Source organism: Hesperophylax consimilis, chromosome 9 (genome assembly GCF_061612785.1).
Source record: "Hesperophylax consimilis isolate HC1 chromosome 9, BYU_Hcon_1.0, whole genome shotgun sequence".
Classification (NCBI taxonomy): Eukaryota; Metazoa; Arthropoda; class Insecta; order Trichoptera; family Limnephilidae; genus Hesperophylax; species Hesperophylax consimilis.
In genome coordinates, this window is record NC_142844.1 from 31730448 (window position 1) to 31753839 (window position 23392).

The window sequence follows — 23392 nt, forward strand, 5'->3', positions numbered from 1 at the left end:
TATTTATGAAAAATGTTGAAGTTTTTCAAACAAATGTAGCCTTTTGCGTAATTTGAATAAAGACTATTGTAGGATCAAAAGTATAATATTGTAGGCTTGGTTGTTCCGTGTTTTTTCGTGATTTTCTATATTCCGCACTATTTTCCGCTGAACTTGAATCCAATCTAAATAATAAGTTATCTTTGCTTTCTATGGCGGTGATAATGGGGACGTGCTAAGACATTATTGGGTTTGATTAATTATTATTCAATCTTGTTATACTTTTAATACTATTCGCATAATCATGTCGGAAAACGAAAAGCCTGACGCGGCTCTACAAGATGATGGGAAACAAGTTGTGCCAGCTGAGGGAGCGGATGCAGGAGAAATTGATGTAAGCACAAAATTGTTTCATTCTTATATTTAAAATTAAAAAGAAATTTACTTTGTGAAATTAGTTTGATTAGTATATTATGAATCGCTCATAGTCTCATCCCTATGATTAAGTAATACGTTTAAGTGAAAAAAAATCACGCTGGTCTACGTATTTTCTGTATTTGTCTCCACGGGACGGGGCTGCATAATTAACTAATAAAAAAAATCTGAAGCCTCAGAAGCATGGTGGTATGACGAGAGAAATGACAAAAAATATATTATTAAGGCCACGTCAGGTCCTAAACCCTGTACACAAAACATCGTTACATTCAGGTGTATAATTCTAGAAAGAACCACGCTCTGGTTTTTTTGGAATCAGTCCAAGAAAAAACGTCATTTGACGTTCGATGCATATCTATTGTCACGAGATGTAAACAAAGTACCTATAATACAGCATTCGAGTTAAGCCTTTACTTTTAATGACATTGCTAAATGTCTTTTAATTGATTGGTGAAGCAGAAGCAAGTTAAACCAATTGAATTGGAAGTAAACTATGACCCTTGGTCAAATAAAATTCAAACTTCGTGTTAGTCCCAAGAACATGGTATTTTGCTTTACACAACATTTTATATTATGAAAAATGGGTTCAATTCTCAAACTCCTCATGGAATAAATTGTTTTTAATATTTTTTATTTCTCCATTTTCAATCAAATGCAATATTTAAGGAGATTATTATATTGTGTATTCAGTGTCTAACTTTATTAGGTCCAAATTCTGCTGAAATAAATATTTTTATAATTTGTGAGCAAATTGGTATTAGAGAAGCTGTAATCAGAAAGATCTTTCAGATTGTACTAATTTCATATGAAATAAATTCACACTAAATTAAATGCCCTGAATCCCTCTTTTTAAGGAGATAAAAAAACTTATGTAGAATGAAATATGGTTTCAGGTCAACGCACAAATTGACGCTGCTAGAGAAAAGATGCAACCAAGTAAACTAGAATCATTCTTTGCCATAACAAAGTCATTGATCATTCGAGCCCTGGTTGTTTACTTCATCACGTCATTCTTCAGGAGACCAGCAGCTCCAGTAACAGAGCTCAAGGGAGCTGATACCCTTCCTTCTCGTGGACCAGCATTTAACATGTTCACCAATGGCACTGTGTATGACATGTTTTGCTATTTATCAGAAAATGATAAGTTTACTGACTTTGGCAATGATGACAGTCTCATATGGACAAAAAAAAACTTAGTCTATGGTGACTGGTATTCTGGCGATAATAGCGATGGCTCATACACTTTCAACACTAAGATCAAGGCTTCTAAGTCGCTTCAAAACAATGGATCTATCTACCTCCATGTTTACGTGACTAACCATGGCAAATCTCCCGACCCAAACAGCGGCAAGGGGGTATATGCTGGTCAATATCATAGTTATGCTAGAAAAGCAGTGAATAAATTTAAAAAGTTAAAATATCTGAAAACACACAATCTGCTTACCGGAGAAACAGAAAAATCTCCTGAAGTTATACTGAAAGCCGAGACTATGAAAGAAGAAATTGTGTCTCACTGGCATCCCAATCTGACAATCAATATGGTTACAGATCAGACCAACTGGGTGCAGGGAAGTGTTCCACCACCTCTCGACGAGTTCATATTCTTCTTGCCGGATGAGAACAAGTACATTCCACCCCTATTCTTCAACGATTACTGGAACATGTTGAGAGATTACACTCCCATCAATGACACTGTAGAGGAACTAGATCTTGTGCTCACAGTGCAGCCCCTGAGCTTGTTCAAGTGGCAGTTGTACACGGCTCAGTCCATGAGGGATAAGCTGGGCATGTTCGCCAGTCTAGGAGGAGATGAGCAAGACGAGGATCAAGACACAGTGAAAGAACTACTCCTCGATACGTCCCCTTACTTGCTGGGACTTACCGTCGCAGTGTCTCTATTACACTCGGTATTTGAGTTGCTCGCCTTTAAGAATGACATCCAATTCTGGAACAACCGAAAGTCCTTGGAGGGACTATCAGTTCGATCCGTATTTTTCAATGTGTTCCAATCACTCATAGTCTTGGCATACGTGTTTGACAATGAAGCCAACACAATGGTCAGGATATCTTGCTTTATTGGATTGCTTATTGAGATTTGGAAAATCAATAAAGTAGTTGATATCAAGGTTGACAGAGAGAATCCCTGGTTAGGCGTGATTCCCAGGATAACATACGCTGACAAGGGTTCGTACGTGCAGTCAAGCACCAGGATATATGACAAGATGGCGTTCAAGTATCTATCTTGGGCATGCTTCCCGCTGCTGTTTGGCTACGCCATATATTCCCTGCTGTACAATGAACATAAGGGCTGGTACTCCTTTGTACTGAACATGCTGTATGGATATCTTTTGACGTTCGGTTTCATCATGATGACACCCCAACTATTTATTAACTATAAACTCAAGTCCGTGGCTCACCTGCCGTGGCGCATGATGTCCTACAAATTCTTGAACACGTTCATAGATGATATTTTCGCATTCGTCATAAAAATGCCTACTATGTACAGATTGGGTTGCTTTAGAGATGGTGAGTTATTTTTTATTAATTTTTGTTCTCTTCAGAAAGAATTCTGGTAAATATTCCGATGCGTGCCTCATTCATAATACTCACAAATAATTTAAAAAACACTTCTTGTAGTTTAATTACAATGAGGAACAACTATTTCAGTCGGAGAAATATTATTATACAGTGTATTGCGTGAACAATCTTAGTAGTAATGCTAAATAAATATAATTTTGTCATAGAAGCACTCTAAACATTTTCACTTTAAAAATCCCTTATAGGCAAAGCATGTTGTAGATTGTTTATAAAATTGGTAGAGGCTATAAGGGAAAGGGAGTGCGCATACCAACCAATTGATATCTTCGTACTTATTGTAAAACCGGTGAATATTAGAGTCTCCATGCTCTAGGGGTAAAACTCTAGACTAGCAATCTAGAGGTTGCCTGTTCAAATCCTGGCGTGCGCAAGTTAATTTTATTTAATTAATTGGTGTTATTTAACAATTAAAAATAATTACTATATTTGTGGCTCATTCTAGAGTGGAAGATATCTCAGTATTGCCCTGGTTAAAGACCACCATTTACATTGCTTGAAATTACTTTAGCTATGTTTGAGACCAGATCTGCTTCCCAACCTTCCTCTCCCAATCTCCTTCCACTCCCCAAAACCCTTCCCCTCCCCACTACCCTTAGCCTCATAATGTACCCCAATTGGGAATGCCATAGTCTCAGTGGCCCCAGACAGTTGGGGCCTTTGTGCGGTATTCACATAAAACAAAAAAATATATATTTATAAATATCACCTGATTGACTGAAATCTGCAGTGTGCCCTTTGAAACTTTCACTTTTGTTTCACCAATATTTTTACAACTTGCAATATTCTATCTCTTGTAACAATCACAGACTATGGTATTTAATGTTATTATGTATACACAATACTATATTATTAACGCATTATAATTAAATTGTTAACTATTTTGAAGTTGAATAAAAGTTCTTGCGGTGATTGGAGCACTAAACGGCGCTACATAAAGTTGACAGATACATATATAAATTAATGTATAATATACTTGATTAATTTAGTAGCTCACTGTCCGCTCTGTCAGACAACGGGCTTATCTCGTGTATATAGTGAGTAACGGAAACTTTACAATATTTATGGAAGCAAAATCTGTTTGCAAGGCCAGGAATAGTTATGATTTTAATAAATAAACAAATAGTTAATACAGATTAAAACATACCATATTACCAACATGACAAAATGTAGAAAATTTCAGTAAATATGTGCTAATATTGACCAACGAATTCCAAATGTGTTTACATAAGGCTATCAGCGGTAGCATGCTTGCCTTTTCTTGTGTTGCTTACACCATTACATCTTCACATATTATTTGAAAGTATACAAAGCTTATTTTCTTTCTTTTTCAGATATTGTGTTCATAGTGTTCCTATACCAGCGCTGGATTTATAAGGTGGATGCGTCGAGGGTCAATGAGTTTGGCTTCTCACAAGAGATGGAGGAAGAAATCAAAACTGGACAAAAGCAAATTACAGATAGTAACGAACCACCAAAGAAAGAGGAGACACAAAAGAAAAACACACAACAGAAAAAAGATGACTAACTTTACAAAGCTTAGAAACACTTTTTGGTAGCAATTTACCAATAGGATAATTCCTGCTGTTTTAGATTATTAAATGATATTTAAATCATGATTTTATGAATAAATTACCCATTGGATTGGCAGACCACTCCGAATTGAACAATTCTATCTCATGTTAGTCTAGTTTAATATATTGACTAAAATAAATTCTGACATGGTAAGTGATTGATGATTGCACTATTTTATAAATCTGTAGAAGAATTATTTATTAGTTGAATATTTGCCCAGCATGAGTCCACGGTTCATTCCATGGTTCAATTTGGAGTTCAATATGTACTATGTATTCCTAAAAAAAGGATCATAATCTGTATTATTGTGCAATCAAATATGTACATACATTATGTGGGGTGTATCTTTCTGTCTATGAATATCCAAAAATAGTTCATACTTATTAATTTATCATAAAAATTTCTTGTGCATGGAAATTTATGTGTTAAAAATGTATTTAAAATTTCTTTTGCATGGGGAGTATTATGTATTTGGTTTTGTTATACATAATGGCTTTTATATGAATGCCATGTGTTTTTTGACTTGCAAATTTAAAAGATATGTTGCATAATCATGACCTACATAATGTTGTTTTATATTATATAGGTCGGAGCCTGATTTTTTATTCCTGTTTAAATAATATCCCTATAGCGTTTGTTAATATGTAATTGTACATTATTATTTATTATAATTATATTGTAAATGGTATGGAACGCCTGTACAATGTTATGTTCCAAAATTAATTTGATTCTCGTTTTTTGATGCTATTATCTGAATTAAGATATCATTTATTTAATAAATATTGTTGTGATAATTATACATTTTTTATTGTTTAACTGTAACCAGTGAAGAGGTATTTGAAAAGTTGCTCTAACATTAATTTTGTTTGTTTCCATCATCTTTAGTGTTAAACCCTTTGCAGAGTCCTGAACACCTCACGCCTACAATGGCTGTCTCTCCTGCTGATCTCCCTCCAGTTCTGTATGCCCAAGGAAGTTTGTTTAGTCCTCATGACAATTCTTTGGTAGATGGGGTTAGCAGTGTGTAGATATTGCTAGGAATTTTAATTCTTGCTGATGCAAGTCGAGGTTATAGCTGGGCGGCTACACTACATGAGACTACTTCAGGGGAGTGAGCTTCGAGTGCTCATGTCTTTTAATCACCACAAGAAAAACACAGTTGAATTGAATTTATAGACATTATTGTTTTATTACATACATGGTTTGAGTTCTAGTTAAAACTAATGCTTTGATTAATAATCGGTATATTAGTTGGTACCACAAGGGAGCTCAAGTAACTGATGGGGCGGCGAACATCTCTCAGGAATGGTGTAGGTTCCGTGGTCTTCCTTCTGTGATATTATATATATATATATATATTATATCCGCAAGAATGGGACCACGGGTTGTGCATCACAGGTTTGTGACAAGTAAAACTCGACATCCGAAAACCAAAACAATCCCGCAAACTAGTTGTTTATGACAAGTGTGATTTTACAAGCGGTAGGTAGTGATAATAAGATAGACAATTTATTGATATATTTCTTGGAAGCCTTGAACCAGGTGATGATAGTTATAATGCGTTGATTGTTTTGAACAGGAAATTGAGAAGCGTGAAAGCAAAATCTTAAAAAACAATTATTGATAATAAATTTGAGTAATAAAAGTGTATTTTTTCAATAAGTAATACCTACTCGTATTTTGAAAATGTACTGTACTTTTTCGAGTATATTGATAGTAGAGGCAGGTAGTCAGGTACATATTACACCTATTTTGGATGTAACGATTATAATAATAATAACGGCAAATTTAGTCAATCCCCTTGTGCTCGTTATAACCAAGTTTGACTGTATTATATAATTTTTTTTGACACTACACGATTGACCTCTGTCACATATCATGTAAATAAAACACTAGTTGAACAGTAAAAAGTGTAGAAACTTAAGTGTAGAAATTAGCGACCGCGCATAATCAGAGTTCATTTTAACCTTTAAAAAGGGACTGCTGTGCCTTAATTTATATTCATAAAGTCCAAAAATGAAAATACTACTCATTATTGGATAAGATCGAATAATAAAACAGAATTTATAAACAGTAAAACCATTCTTGATAAGCGAATTCTAAATGAAATATGAATTTTTCCAAATAAAAATATTGTTAAAACTCGAAACAAATGTGTAAACTGCAAAAATACCAATGGCATTACAGTAAAAACAAACAATTCTTCAACATTTTGATAGTTCGAAGGATTTAATATATGAAATAAAGCTCTTCACCAACTGATTAGGATTTGTCTTAAGTATTAGCAGTGTTCGGAGGAAGATCTGAAAACCAAATTTTTATTTTTATTGTTCATTTGCTACAACCTCAACTAGTCGTAATGGCCACTACAAGTAAAGTGTAAACAAGATCCAAACCGACCGAGACGCCACCACCGACTGCTGCCGGTGAGAAGAGCAATATAAAAATTTTATTAAATATGTTGACAAAAAGATGAATGAAATAAAGCAACAACTTTTCGAAAAAATGGAATATGAGACAGTAAATATGAAGAAAAATTTAGAAGTTGAAATGAAAAAAAAAGTGTAGATTTTATGAGCTGTCAATACAAAGATATTTCAAACAAAGTAGCTAAAATAGGACAAATAAACTAGAAAGTACAATATTTAGAAGAAGCTATTAAAAATACAGAAATCAGACTTAATAATCTAAAAATTCGACTGGCCGAAATAGAACAGGCCAACATTAGCTATAATTGGAAGGAGTTTGCTGGTATTGTAACCCCGTCAAATGAAGAACCGTTTGATACCATCAATAAAGTAATGAAGGAGATGCAAGTCGACCTGGAACCACAGAACATTAGCGCACTTATTCGATGAGCGCAGTTTCGCTGATTTACCCTGGTATGCAATTTCAAAACACTTTCCTCTAGTGTTTTAATAAAGGAACCTCTTTACATTTTTGATCTTTTATCTCTGAATATTTTTACATGTATTGAAATATGTTTTCAGAGTTTTCGGTCTGGATTATCTGCCTGGAATGTTATGCACAAATTTGCAATGAAAAAGAAAAGGTAGCAGCAGTGGATCAAGTATGACTGATAAAGATATTATTTTAGTTATGTGTACAGAGACATAAATTTAATTAACTATCAGAAATGTACTGAAAACTTTAATACTTCACCATCTTCATGCAGTTGGGCAAACACCAATTTGAATTTTTAATACTATATTAACACATTTCCGGCGGGAAGGATAGTTCTATCTTTTAGGATGGTGCTGTTTGAATGGCGGCAAAGGCATTGCTGTCTGATCATTTTATATCCGTGACTTTGTAAGGGTTCCAACTAAAAATGTTTACCAAGTCTTCCCCATCTTCAACTTCTAGTCTTTTGTGTGGAAGAATATTTTATAAAAAGGAAACCATATTGAACCCATACAACGGGTTATACATCCTTACCACACCGAAGATGCGGAAGTTTTTTTTGTAATTATTTGTGTAAAAATGAAAACAAATTATTTGCACCCATTTATAACTGAATGGCACAACACTGACTTCTTCAGTTTATGTAGTCGTATTACAAAATTAGGCTTTAATTTCCGACAGTAATTTTATAGTTGGGGTGTGGTGAGAACTATATAAAAAATTTAATTAAAATATATGTATGTTGTGAAGTTTGCAGATGTGTTCGGTGTTGAAATTAAACTATGTAATATTTTATGATAGATTTATTCTGTTGCCGGGATAAAACAGCTGTGAATAAATTTTAACAATATTTCATATATCACACAAGTAATTAATCACAACAGACACAGCAAGGATTATTTAAGTAATCGCGGCGTGAAAGTATTAAGTCGTTTTGATTAGCGTGTTAAAAATATGTATGTAGTAGACTGCCTGAGTACCTTCCCGCTGTTGCTTATATAAGGTATGAATGCATCGAGAATCATCCAGCGGGTAGGTAGATGGGCAGAACCTACGGTGTTTCACTAGTAGGTTCTAATGCGATTCAAGTAGTTGCACCTAAGAACGTTCCTGAACATTCTAGTTATTATCGCTACAATATGTTGTCGCCCGATTCTAGCGGTCGTCCAGTGCCTGTAGGAATAGCACGGTAGTTTCTAGTACTGTCCGTCTTGACCTCTAGGCAACGTCCGAAGTGTCCGGTAGGTTCTTTGACGGCCTAGGTACCTTAGCACTTGGTACTGTGTACTAAGTAGTACCCGACACCGTCCGACTTGAGTAGTGGCGTACCACAACATGTATTACTTTTAAAGATATAGTTGTTTAAATTAAAATCCATTTTCTCGAATGGCCCACATGAAGTGTGTCAAGTATATTTGAATTTTTATATTTACTCTTATTGTAAAGTTCTACATCTCGACATAATGTATCTTTTCGTGAACACATTAATAACCTGGTTAATAAATCTCTTAAGCTACTTGGCTTCGTCATTAGAATTACCTCTGATAATAATATAATTGCACTAAAAATTATTACTGTTCGTTGTTTTGCCCAAATCTAGAATATGCCTGCGTTATTTGGTCTCCATTCTATGATGTTCACATTAATCATATCGAATCCATACAGCATCGCTTCTTAAGGGGAATTGCTTGGAGGTTAGGGCTAGAAAGAGGCAATTACTCTTACAATGAACTTGAAGAAAAAATAAATCTTTCTTCTTTAAAAAAATTTAGGAAGGACTTTGATCTCATTTACACTTTCAAAATTATTATTAGTATGATTGACTCACCTACTTTGTTGCAACTCATTCCTTTCGATATCCCTTCTCGTAGACTCATACTAATAGTTATTTGCTTTTCCTCAATTTTCCTCAACACTCCACAAATTATGGGGTAACCGGATGAATCATCACAATGATAATTCATCACATCTTTAAAAAGTTATATAAAGTCATGGAAAGTGATGAAACAAAAACTTTATTAATTGGGTTATGTAAGTTAGGTTAGGTTAAAAAAAAAAAATTTTTCGTCGTTTCTAATGACTTTATATAACTTTTTAAAAGTGTGTTGAATTGTCACTGTGTTGAGTTATCATGGAAGCAAATTATGGATATCATTCACCAATATCCAGAATGGCAAGACTTGTCAACTCAATTCAGGACCTAGAATTTTTTGGTGTAAGCCTTAATGATTTTTGTATTGATGTGGCAGAAGTCGTGAACTCCAGCAAAACCTTGTTCCTCTCTTGACTTGACGTTATCTTTATTGTTTTTGTGCCCGATTTTTGTCATAGCTGTAATTTTTTAATTATCCTGCATTGTAACATTTCTCCTTGTATTAACTTGATGTAATACGCTATATGTTGTAATTGGACATGGTTCGTTAATAAATAAATAAATCTATAATGCCCCAGTGAGATGAGCAGCTTATGATTTTATTGTAACTTTGTTTTTAATAAATAAATAACTAATTTCTTTTATTCAGCTGGTCCACTAATTGATGTGATCCATTCGCTTTTTGTCTGAAACTATTAAGTAACATAACAAAATAAATTAAGATATATGTAAGGGACGTTCTCACGTCTCTCACATAGACTGTAACATAAGGCACCGGTCAGTCCTAGGGTAGCCGCCACGTCCGTGCTTATAATAGGCATGGTCCTGGGGTGCGAGTTCGCTGCTAGGTCGGGTATTCAAGGGCTAAAGAGGTCAGGGTCCAAGGAAGCGCAGAGTCAAACAAAGTCCAAGGTAGAAGCAGGCAGAAAGAAAAATGATTTATTTTGTAATACCTTCGGCCTAACTCTCGTAAACTAATCCTAAACAAAAAAAAAACACAATAATATTATTAAGTTTCATGACCATACAATGGGAGGCGGGGCGCAGGTAGGGGCTCAGGTATTGAAGCCTCTCGTAGATATAAACATCGCCCGGCTACCCGCATCTGTTATTTGCGGGCTGGAGGGTGCAATAGCTCTCTGAACGCTGTTCGGCCTGAGGAAAAATAGAAAACGAAGACGGTCGTAGCCACAACGTCCTCATCTTCGATTTCCCCGACAACTTGTTGGGTACAATATACATACAATAATTTAATAGGTACATTATGAAATGAGTACATCATACTTTTATTTTTTTATATGATGAAAGTGTTCCGGTAGACAAAATAGGATTATTACAATGGTTAGCAGAATTTAACATTGATTTGAATAACTTTTATTTGCTTTGTAAGGCATGTTATTGGTATCGGGGTCATAGAATCCCAGAAAAATGGGAAAAAAATGAGAGATACGTTTCAATTCACATAATTAGATGATATTGCGAGGCGAACGGAATGGGGATGAAGAAGAAAAGAAGATTTAACAATTTATTCAACCAACCAACATTCCCTCTAATTTTTTCATTTTGTGCACAGCACATCAACTTATCTGTGCAAGATATTAAAGAAAGGAAGAGGCTAGTGCGTAAATATGCACTTTCATGTGTAGATAAAATTAAGTAATCAGGTGAATGTATCTACCACGAAATAATAAATTACATTTTTATAATATAAATATTATGTAGGTTTAAAAAAAAACAATTTTCTCGATAATGTTCTTTCATATTGGTGTGCAGTATGTTATTAATTGGTGATACATTGGTACTAGTTAACGACGATTATTTGTGTAGCTACTGTTATATTATAATTTATTTATTTTATACCTCTTTTCGCAGATACCTTACCGGTAGGGAGCGGGGTAAGACTTCTAACTTAGACAGGAAAATATTTCCAGATGTATCGCTTCGGAAGGATATGCATTGTTCTTCAGGTGCACAATAACGAAACAGACACAGTAAAAGGAAATAGTATCTCTGTTTGTAGTTCTTCTATACCAAGGCTGCCCAACCCCAGGCCCGAACGAATTATAAGTGGCCCGCGTGAACCATTTTCAAAAAACCCGCCAATCCGCCAATTTGAAAAAGTGTCGCGGGCCCGCGGTAAAACAAACAATGCAGCTTGCGGGCGGTCACCAGTGTTGCCAACGAAGGCGATTTATCGCTATTTAGGCTACTCAGAACGAGAATCAGCGACGAAAAAATCTAACCTGTTGAACTTACTTTTTAAACAAAAATACATCGGTTTTTGATATAATATTTTTCGCGTCCGAAATGGAATCTTGTAGCCACCCCCCCCGCCCCATGGAATTCGAAAAATTGTTGTGGGGAATCACATATGATGTTTTTGGGTGCGCGGAATTTTTTCTCAGCGAAGTTCCGTAACAACCCCCCCCAATGGATTTCAAATATTTTGTGGGGAGCACTCTTTTTGTTGGGAATTATGTTTTATAGAAATTCTCTAACAACCCCCCCCCCCCCCCCCCCATGGAAATAGGAACCGCCAGGTATTCAGTGGCCCGCCAGTGATTCAAAATCGTCAATTTCGCCCAACTGTTAAAAAGGTTGGGCAGCCTTGTTCTATACAATAATAAAAAAAACAAATAAAATAACACAAAATGTTATGAGACCTTCAATCGAGGGATAATTCAGTGTTTGTTTAAAACACTAAAAAATGGTCCGAACCCTGACAACGACCATAAAAAAATATCGGTTAATTTGGGTATACCTTAAAGGAAACACTGGTTTGGACTGTTTTACATGATAACTAGGTAGGTACATAACTGGTGATGCCGTAGCATCAACCAATTAGTTCTATGCTCTCGCCTGTTTCTTATTTATCTTTTATCTATTCCATCTTGTGCTTTTACATATATCTTTTATCAATATTATTAGAGTCCCAAATGCCTGAAGTCAGTAGTAATTTGAGGTATGCTGTGAAGCTAAAGGGAGTCAGGAGACTTGACATTTCAAGCAACATTTGTACTCAGAATGGTGTCTTTCACCTGGGGGAGATACTGATAGTACTTATCTACTGCTCAATATTATAGATAATTCATAGCAGGCTAATCCGAACATCGCTGTTATCCGAACTGCCAAACGACTCCTCTCTACTCATACTTAGGCTGCTAATCTTTTCTTGGTCAGTAAATATAACCCGCCAGACTAAAATAGGTCAGTTTACGACTAAGTACATGTAGTCCAGTCAGTGGGGGATAAAAAAGGGCTCCACCTTGCAAAAGGTTAGGTAGTAGCGATTTTCACATATGTTGTTAAGATTGGGACTCTAAAGAAAAAAAAAAGTTTTCGACCTTGGAGGGGTCGAGCTCGATCCGCCATCTTGGATTGAAGGTGCCAAAATTTGGTTTTTTCAAAATAATTATGAAGTGGTTGATTTTACAATCAAATTGTCGAAGGCAAACTTAAAGACAACTAAATTACCTACATTTTTTGTACAAAGTTTTTTTTTGTAAGTCTAATAGATAACGAGTTACAGCGGTTGAAAGAAGAAAATTTTGACAAAAAATTGTAAATACCCAGTTTTCTTTATAAATTTTGTACCAACATATTACACAATATCATTTTAACGTATTTCTACGTTACAATATACTTATATAGCATCATCCGTGTGCTCGATGACGTTGATTTGTTATAGTGGGATCCTAGTCTACAGCTGACTTGGCAACACTGATTGAGTCCTGGTTACAGGACGTTGCCTGGATGCTCATGTCTGCAAATGTTCTTTTCGGTGAAACAATGCCAGTTCAAGTTTCACAAGAAAGATTTTTAGCCAATGAAAATAACAAACTCCGTCTGATTTCGATGCTTACAAAGCAATTTATACAGGATGATTTTACAGTTAAGCAGGCTGAAGAAGATGCTGATGAGTTGATTGTCAATACTGCGATTTCCTTGTGTTCATCATATGACGCTGTTTTCATTATTGGCGAAGACGTTGATCTCCTAGTTTTGCTGACAGCATTAGCACCACCCAAAAGTAGTATATATCTTCGCAAACCCGGGAGAGGCAAAACTTTTGAAAGACTGTATTCCGCGAATAGTGTGAAATACAAAGAGGCGGCTGAGAATATTCTGTTTCTTCATGCCTTTAGCGGCTGCGATACAACATCGTCCTTCTTCAACCAAGGAAAAACAAAATTTTGTTCGCTTGTGCAAAACGACACAAGACTCAATGCCATGATAGGAATCTTCAAACAACATGATGCAACACCAGAAGACATAGCAGTTGCAGGAACACGCTTTCTTGTTGCTTGTACGGGGGTGACATGGATAAGGAAACCTTGGAAGAAGTCCGCTACAAACGTTTTGCAAAGTCGACAGCAAAAAGCAAATTCAATCTTGCCTCTTTGCCACCAACGAACGACGCTGCACGGTACCATGCATTTAGAACGTACCATCAAGTCCAAAAATGGTATGGAATCCAAAAAAATCCAGAAACTGGGGCTGGAAACGTGACACCAACGGGCTTGTTCCAGTACGAATGACAAAGAAACCAGCACCAGAGACTTTATTAAAATTTATTTCATGCAATTATTGTAAAAAAGGATGCGGCGTTGCATGTAGCTACATGAAAGCTGGATTGAAGTGTTCTATTGTATGTGGGTGCTGTAATGGTCAAACATGCCGAAATTCGCCAGAGGTTCACATCGACGTCGAGGACGAAGAAGAAGAGATTTTGTCAATGGAAGCCCAGAATCTCAGTATCACAGGCAATGAGTTAGATGATGACATTGATGACGAAGACTGTTATTAAGTAACATAATTTATAGTAACATAATTCATAGTAATGTAATATAATTTCGAAATCTACCATCGCTGGTATATCTGTGGAGTAGACCTACTGGGGATACCACAATAAAAAAATGCACCATGTTCCCCACCTCATGGTGGTGTGGAAATGAATTAACAAAATTATTATAATTATGTAATGAATAACCCGAAAAAATTACAAAGTTAAGAATTTCATCATTTTTCAGAAAAATATTCACATTTCCGCCACTGTAACTCGTTACCTATTAGACTTACAAAAAAAAACTTGCAACAAAAAATGTAGGTAATTTAGTTGTCTTTAAGTTTGCTTTCGACAATTTGGTTGTAAAAACGACCACTTCACAATTATTTTGAAAAAAACAAATTTTGGCACCTTCAATCCAAGATGGCGGGTCGAGCTCGACCCTCCCAAGGTCGAAAACTTTTTTTTTTCCTTAGAGTCCCAATCTTAACAACATATATCAAAATCGCTACTACCTAACCTTTTGCAAGGTAAAACTCCCCACTGACTGGACTAATGTGTTATGTGATTTATTAGTTCATTAAATATAATTTTACCAAGCAAATTGTTTCATTTAATTTTTCTATCTAATGTACTATAGTACGAACATTTTGTGAGTCCGAATAGGTGTTGTTTTTCGTTAGTTAGAATTATCAAGGCTATACAGTAGGTATATATATTTAAAAAATTATATATTGCACTTTTCTTATCAAATTATTGTTTTATCTTTACATCCCTCTGATCTGATATTTACACAGATTTTTATTTATTTGATATTTATTATACACAGAGTTTTTGTAATTGGATTATTCTCATGTAAGTGAGAACATAGTCAATCCGTGAGAAATAGTTAGGATGCAGGCGAATTCTCAAGTTATTGTTTCATGAAATTGTCTTTGAATTACTGTCTGTATCTGTGTTTTCTCCTTAAATACAAAAAATAGTAAAAATAAAAAATAAAAAAACAGTAAAAAAATTTATTAAATATGGATTTTCAAATAGTTTATTATTCTTTGCAGTAGTCCCTAGTGGTTGCAGAGTAACTTATTCTCTTTTAGTGGTAGCCCTGAGACCCTTAGCCCTCTTTCATTTTTTTCCTGTTTTCCATCTTAGGTTTTTGAGGACTGCTTTTAAGAAACCCTTTCAAAAGAACTTCACCGCGAGCGAGTCTTGAGGTATTAGCAATTTCGCGCCTATCTGCATATTTAATCTCAGTTCATAGTTTTTGGTCTACCTCTAAGTTTACTCCCACAGAATTCTGAATTGAGTTGCCCATTCATACAAAGAACACCCCCTACTTGGTACAGGTGGTTTCAAATGAGATTTTTATCTTGGCTCTTTTTCTAATTAGATTTCATTTTCTTGCTTATTTTGTAGGGTGTAAGTGCAGATTATAGTTAAATCCAACAAATAGAAACCAAATCAATTCATGTAATTTATTATCATACAATATCCTATTCAATATAGTTAGTGTTTACTTAAATCTAGATCCAAAGAAGGTTTTTTTTTATCATTTCTTAGTTAGGTTAAGTAGCGACCTATGCTATTAACTAATAAAAATAATAGTACGACAAGTATCTATAAATAGTATAAAATAAAGTCGCATTTCGTGTCTGCTTGTGCGCTTAGTTCTCCTAAACAACTCAATAGATTTTAATACGGATTTCACTATCGTTTAGAGAATTTCTTCCGGAAGGTTCATATATATAAATATATATTATATTTATAGGAACTATAGAAAAGTTAAAGTTTTGTAATCTAGTCAAAAAATATATTTTCGGGCGCTTACATTGCTAACGCTGGCTAAACCTTAAAAGATACAACAAAATAATGTACTACCTAATTATAATGAAACACAAGTGATTAATTTACTTTAGTGTTGTTATTTTGTGAATATTAGTTCTTTTGTTATTTGTTATTAGTTGTTTATTTTCCTGATCACAGTTAGTATTTAAAGTATGTCTCGAAAATGTAGTAATTATTATAGGTATGTCTTAATGATGAAAAAATCGCGAAGAGATCTCTATCGATTCTCTAATCGTCTGTTGAACGGGAGGCTCGCCTTAGTCTTGATCGGGATAGCCACAGACCCAGAGAGCTAGAGAATTTTCCGTACAAAGAAAAAATCGATTACTCACCAATCGAAATAGACAAAATAACCGCCGGTCCATGAGGGTTACTAATTTGTATTCAAATCAAGTTAATGCTGCTATGAATTACGATTCTTCAATTGAATACAAGAATGATCCGGTAGTTTCAATAGGTACAAATTCTGTTGTCTGTCAACATTGATCTGCTCTGAAATGGAAGAATGAATCTGAAGATATGTGTTGCTTACAGGAAAAAGTAAAATCAGAAGAAATTCTTCCTCCACCCGAACCACTACACACTCTTCTGACGGGTGAACATACTAAATCTAAACAATTCATGCGCAATATACGCCGATATAACAACGCGTTTCAAATGTCCTATTTTAAGAGTACGCAGGTTGTTGAGCGTGTTTTTTGGGTTATATTTAAAATTCAGAGGCAAGCTTAACATTTAGCAGATAAATTTATAGCAGGAAATTACGTTCATGTAAAAATACGACACAACTTAATAACTAAAATCTCAAAACTGAAAAATCATACTTCTACTGCCCATGAAAAACTTAAAAAAAATAATTATCTTTCAGGTTATTTCAGTTGTATTCCAACTAGGAACAGTCACACTTTGCTATGGGTGCACTGACAGCCTCAAGGGGCAAGCGCCTCAGTGCCTCTCGTGTGATTCCATAGCGCATGATAGCTGATCCCCCCGCAGATGATCCCCTGGACAGTTGATCCCCCGGCTGTTCATGCCCGGACAGTTGACCGCTCTGTCATTAATTATGATGTTGATAATTAGACCTCATCAAATTGACAGCGTTATTTCAGCGGAATACCGAATAAAAAAGATCCAGCTCTGTACAAAAACACATGGTCCAAGGCCCTCGCGGGACTTTAAATCCTATTTCTCTAATGTATGCGGGAAAGCAAATGTACTACAAATTCCGAAATTATTCCAGAGCCGAACATTTACTAGCGACGACAATAAACCAGCGGTGGATCGTTCCATATAACTCACTACTTATAAAAAGTTGAGTTGGGCAGTTTAGTAAAATCAATCCAATACGTTACTAAATATATAAATAAAGGTACTGAGGGTCCAAAATCTTTTGCACACATCAAAACTGTACAAGGAGTTATTTATAATACCTATAAAGCAGCATGCAAAGCATTTGTAATATTTATATATTTTTTGTAATATCTGCATTAACTGTAAAGCGCCCCTGAGGTGATATCTCACAAAAGCGGCGCTATACAAAATATCCAATAAATAAATAAAAATGGGTCTCTTTAAAGAGTACTCATTAGGACAACACATTATCAGAAGCTGCTGTTTGCAGTTCGGCAAGGTCATTGCGGTATTTGTTTGCCATTAGCGTCGCGTTTTGTCAAGTGACCGACTCTGTAATTCTTTGGAATAAATTTAAAGAAAATATGACTGAATATATTTTGATTCGGCGACGGCGAGAGTTTATCATATGACGTTTAATATGATCAAAACCTCTTTGACAAAGCGTTATTTGAATTAAACAAAGTGGTCGAATTACTTTCCGGCAAAGGATTTTGGACTGCCAATGCCAACTAATACAACAAACTCGGATTTTACCAGTGTAATACATAAGAGAAACGTCCTACTTGTATGATCAATCAAAACTGTTACAAGTTGTAGCTCAAGATAAACATCGACCAGAAAAAGTATAGTATGAGTTATTAACATCGATTGATGGGAACAAAGGAAAAATATTTTCCTTGATGCTCCAGGAGGTGCGGGAAACACATATTGCTCTAAGCCAAAGTCAGATATACTGGTAAAATTGATTCAGCAATCTCATCATCCGGCATTGCAGCTACACTTTTGGAAGGAGGCCGAACCGCACGAGCGACATTATACTATTATACTGACAGTGTTTGTAGTATTTTTAAACAAAAAAATACTCGAAAATTGATGTATGACTGCTCATTAATAGTTTAGGACCAATCTACCATGTCGAACAAGACTTCCGTGGAAGTATCATACAGAACAATGCGTGATTTGCGCAGCAAAAACTCACCTATGGTTAGATGTACAATTTTGTTCTCACGTGACTTTCGTCAAATCTTACCGGTTGTGACAAAAGGTACACGTACTGATGAAATTAATGTTCCATTAAAAATATCTTACCTTTGGTAATCTTACCTTATGGATGTAAAGAAATTGGAACTTAAAACCAACATGAGAGTCTCATTGTCTGCATATGAAAACAGACTTTTTGCAGAGTTGTTGCTCAATATTGGGAATCGTCAGCTATCACAAAACAATGGAAGAATTAATCTCGACAGTGAAAACCTTTGCATTTTGGTCAATGACCTTCAAGAATTGGTACACATTTTTTATCCCGAAATTAATGACAATCAGTTGTAAGACTATACCTTGGTTCAAGGTCAGAGCAACTCTGTCATCTACTAACGATCAAGTAGATTAAAGACAAATAAATTGATTCTCTCGAAGATTGATTAATCAACGCAAGCATACTACTCTGTAGACACTGTGCTCGATCTTAAAGGGGCTCTTCATTTTCTTACAGAATTTCTCAATTCCTTGCAGCCCTCTGGACTAACCCGACATAAATTGGTGTTGAAAGTAAGGTGTCCTATTATTTTATTACGGAACCTTAATTCAACAAAATTGTGCAATGGTACACCTTTTAAGGTAAACTCTTTAAAACATTTATAATACAGTGTACAATACTGACCGGATGTGGAAACGGAGATAATGTTTTAATTTCCCGGATTCCTTTAATACCGACGGATTTACCGTTTCAATTTAAACGGCTGCGATTTCAAGTAAAAACGAGTCACAGAGCTCAAACATTCAATGTTGCAGGTTTAGATTTGAGCGTTGAGTGTTTTTCACATGGACAACTATATGCAGCCCTTTCGCGAGTAACTTCTAAGTAAAATCTTATTTATTTACTTTCTCTCAACAATTCTCGAATTTTCTCAGTTCTATACAAGTTCATAGACTTGAATGACTTCAATATTTGAGATTTCCTATTCCTGTATAGATTTCCCATAAAATTATAACCATCTCCCTTAACTTTAACGGCACATAGCACTCTTTTTAGGGTGAATTGCCTAATACAAAAAAAGTAAAATCTGTCTGTGCTGTCTAATGAAAGAACAGCTGTAAAGATTGTACATAAAGACATTCAGTAACAGTAGTTACTGGCAGTATAGTCTGATTGAAGATACAAATATATATTTACAGCTAATGTAGTCTAAAAAAGCTGTGCAAAATGTATGTTTACAATAAAATATTAATAAAAATAAAGCACATTACTGATACGTAGAAATGTTTTTTATGTTGTAATTTTTAATAATTTTCATAGATCGCGCTAATTCAAATATTTTAGAAACATGCATTGAAATATTTTGCACATTATGCTTTAAAATATTAAGTAAAAATTATTTGTTGGCATGGTAAATACGGTACATTAATATGAATAAATACCTAGTTTTGTCCATATAAAAACTCAATTCTTTCAAGAAAGGAATACAAATACAATATTAGATTGAATCACCGATACAATACTGAAAGGAAGACATTTTTTTAAAATTATTTAAACTAGCGCCATCTATGAACGCGAATAACTTGTATTTCGCTATCACTTCTGTGATTTTAAGGTTAAACGCAACGCTCGTTGTATTCTACGTGTTCACAGATGGCGTTAATTAATTAATTTTGTTTTAATACGCTTTTGCAAGGTATTGCTTTACAGTATTAAGACAAAATATTTGTTTGCGCCCTCATATACGCAATATGAATATGAATAAATAGTTTTGTCCATATAAAAACTCAATTCTATCGAGAAAGGCATACAAATACAATATTGGATTGAATCATCGGTAAAATATTGTATTTGTGTGCCTTTCTCGAAAGAATTAAGTCTTTAAACGAACAAAACTATTGATTCATATTCATATTGCGTATATACGGGCGCAAACAAATGATTTGTCTTTATATTGTAAAGCAATACCTTGCAAAAGCGTATTTAAACAAAATTAATTAATTAACGCCATCTGTGAACACGTAGAATACAACGAGCGTTGCGTTTAACCTTAACAGTATCTATTTTTGCATGAAATTTTAAAATCAGTCACTTATTTCGCAAATATTAGGAACATCCTGTATTTTGGTCGCTAAATCGAGCATGAATATGTACAGCGAGTACACAACACTTGCCTACGATCAGTGGTGTGCAGAAACTGATTTTTATAAACGATATATAGACGATCAGTATTTTTTTAACTGGGCGATTACATTACATAAGGATCACATGATCAGAAAATTTCACTGCGCATTTTAGTTTCAAACTTATATGAGTTTCCAAGCAGAAATTTGATTTCTATGGAAAATAATTAAGTCAAAACATGATTTATGAGTCAACAGTTGAGGAGGTAGGTACTAAATGGCGTTTGTTGGAATAATTTACTTTCTATGTAAGAATAATAAAAAAAGATAGTATAATAATACTTGATCGTGGTCATTCCACGATGTGCACTGAATAGGGTAGACCCTGTGCCTGAGCAATTGGAGCAGTCCGCTCCGGGCGCCGTGTTGCCAAGGCGCTGATAATACCCAACACCTATCAGTCCTAACACATCACCCTTGATATTATTTTCGATGAAAACGGCGATAGACAAAAAAAATCATTTGAATATTATTGATTGCAGTGATCACCTACCTAGGCGTCTACTGGGTTTGACAAGAGCGCCAAAATTACGTCAAGCGCCGCACAGTGGGCTGAAAATCGCCTTTCATAGACAAAGAGACTTGAATTTTCAAGGGTATTTTTTTTGGCTAGAAATGGATTCTGCTGATCATTACTATGCTATAAAATGTCGTACGAAGCAATTGCGTGTACAAATGAAGGAGTTATAATTTTTTTAAGAAAAATTTATATGGCGCTGACATTAAAAATGAGGCTATCTCTGGAATCATAAGGATGGCCGTTCTATCCTTACACACAGATAATACTACTATTTATTTGTATTTTTTTGACATACTTCATATTGTGGCGCAAGGTGCGATTTTTTTTTTAAATCCTAAAGTGGAAAAAAAAACTTTTATTTGTTGATGATTCATTTTAATGCTTAAATGCTTTACATATGAGTATGCTTTGTCTAGTTTACAATATTTTATTTACACTGCAAGCCAAAACACTATGCACAGTGGGCTGAAAATCGCCTTTCATAGATACGACATTTTATAGCATAGTAATGATCAGCAGAATCTATTTCTAGCCAAAAAAAATACCCTTGAAAATTCAAGTCTCTATGTCTATGAAAGGCGATTTTCAACCCACTGTGCGCCGTTTGGTTCAGAGCCGGCCATGGCACTGAGTATGCACCACGCTTAATGTATTATCGTTAGGTATATCGAACGTAAGACATTTCAATAGTACTTACCCATCTATACTAGTCCCAGGCAGAGATCGTATGCACATCATCGACGATCGTCCTAAAAGCCGTTCACAAAAATCTTACTTCTCGCACGTCTTGTACGGAATCGAAAAAGACAGAAGATGCTGAATGTCTTTAATCTTCCTATACACATTCCGCGAACGTATTATGTTTCTTTCTAATTGTTCGAACTACAGGGTTTTCCAATAAGAGGTATTATTTTGATATTCAATCGTAAAAGATCAATGGTTTCGTTGCTTGTGTGGCACGTAGCGCCGTCTTGTTGAAAGTAAACGTTGTCCAGATCAATACCATCCAATTCTGGCCATAAAAAAATATTAATCATCTCTCGATAGCGCAATCCATTCACTGTAACTGTAGCTCCAGCCTCATTTTCGAAAAAGTAAGGCCCAATGACTCCGCCGGACCATAAACCGCATCAAACAGTCACACGTTGAGGAAAGAGAGACTTTTCAACAATAACTCTTGGGTTTTCCGAGCCCCAGATGCGACAATTTTGCTTGTTGACGAAGCCACCGAGGTGGAAATGGGCTTCATCACTCAAGATGATTTGCATTTGATTCACTCAAGTGAATTTTAATAATTTAAATGCGTTGTTGAAGCGTGTATCGTTCAATTTTTATTAATGGCGTAGTTTCTACTTGTCAAATGTCAAAAAATGACAGCTTCAAAAGTAACATCTACCGAAATAGCGGGCTATTCAAAATAACACCTCTTATTGGAAAACTTTGTATTATGGGGCTGACAGATAATGCTATACGCAATGTATGGCGAGCGATATTCTGAAATAGGCCAAGCCACGAGAATGAACACCAAATCGCTTTAATGCTGAACGCCCAAGTGTGATTTAGACCACGAATCGCCACTGGCTGTCACCCATAAATATTATAAGTAGTAAGTTACGACGTACGTTGCTTTATAATGCTCTACAATACATACGAACTCTACATACTATACCCATCTAATATATTTTTGCTATATATATTTAAATGTTTTTTTTTAAATTTTTTCTTTTTCATTGACATGGTTATAACAATTATTAGGTATGTTTAGACCACCAAACTAGACACATGCCCGTCTTGTGGCAGTTTATTATTATCTATGGTTTGTCACCGTTTGTTACCGTTTAGAAGTTTATATGCTGTTGTCAGGAAAACAGTTTTCCTTCTATCGGTGAGGCTATTAATACCCAGCATGCCGGACAAAAAGGCTGATTGATATAACCAGGGATAATATCCGAAGTCTCTGAAATAACTCTAGTCTCTAAGAAAACTTCTTTTGTACTTTCTCTATCATTTGAGAGAATGTTAAATCCATTGGTCCCCATATTACAGAACCACTTTCCAAAATGCTACATACTAAACTATAGTATAGCACACGAATCGCGGCCGAGCTGCAAAAATGTCTGGAGTTGCATAGCACAAATCCTAGCATTCTTAAAGCTTTGTTACATATCGTTTCTATGTGGACGTGAAATGTAAGGTGCGTATCAAGTCCCAAATCTCTCGTAATAACATGTGCTCAAGAGATGAATAAGACATTTTGTAGTTATAGTAAATCGTTTGGTCGCCTTGGTGTAGCACATAATTGAGCATTTCTTAATATTAAATTCTAATTTATTGGTACGACTCTATTCGACGATAGAATTTATATCAC

At 35.1% G+C, this 23392-nt stretch overlaps 1 protein-coding gene across 1 annotated transcript; it reads left to right on the plus strand.

Moving 5' to 3' along the window:
* Positions 1-187: 187 nt before the first annotated feature.
* On the plus strand, positions 188-5334 carry LOC149421246 (putative lipid scramblase CLPTM1). Its single transcript, XM_089635909.1, has 3 exons — positions 188-373; positions 1308-2940; positions 4344-5334. Exons 1-3 carry the CDS (start codon positions 284-286, stop codon positions 4535-4537), a joined length of 1917 nt encoding a protein of 638 aa, XP_089492035.1. The 5' UTR covers positions 188-283; the 3' UTR covers positions 4538-5334.
* The last annotated feature ends 18058 nt before the right edge of the window (positions 5335-23392 follow it).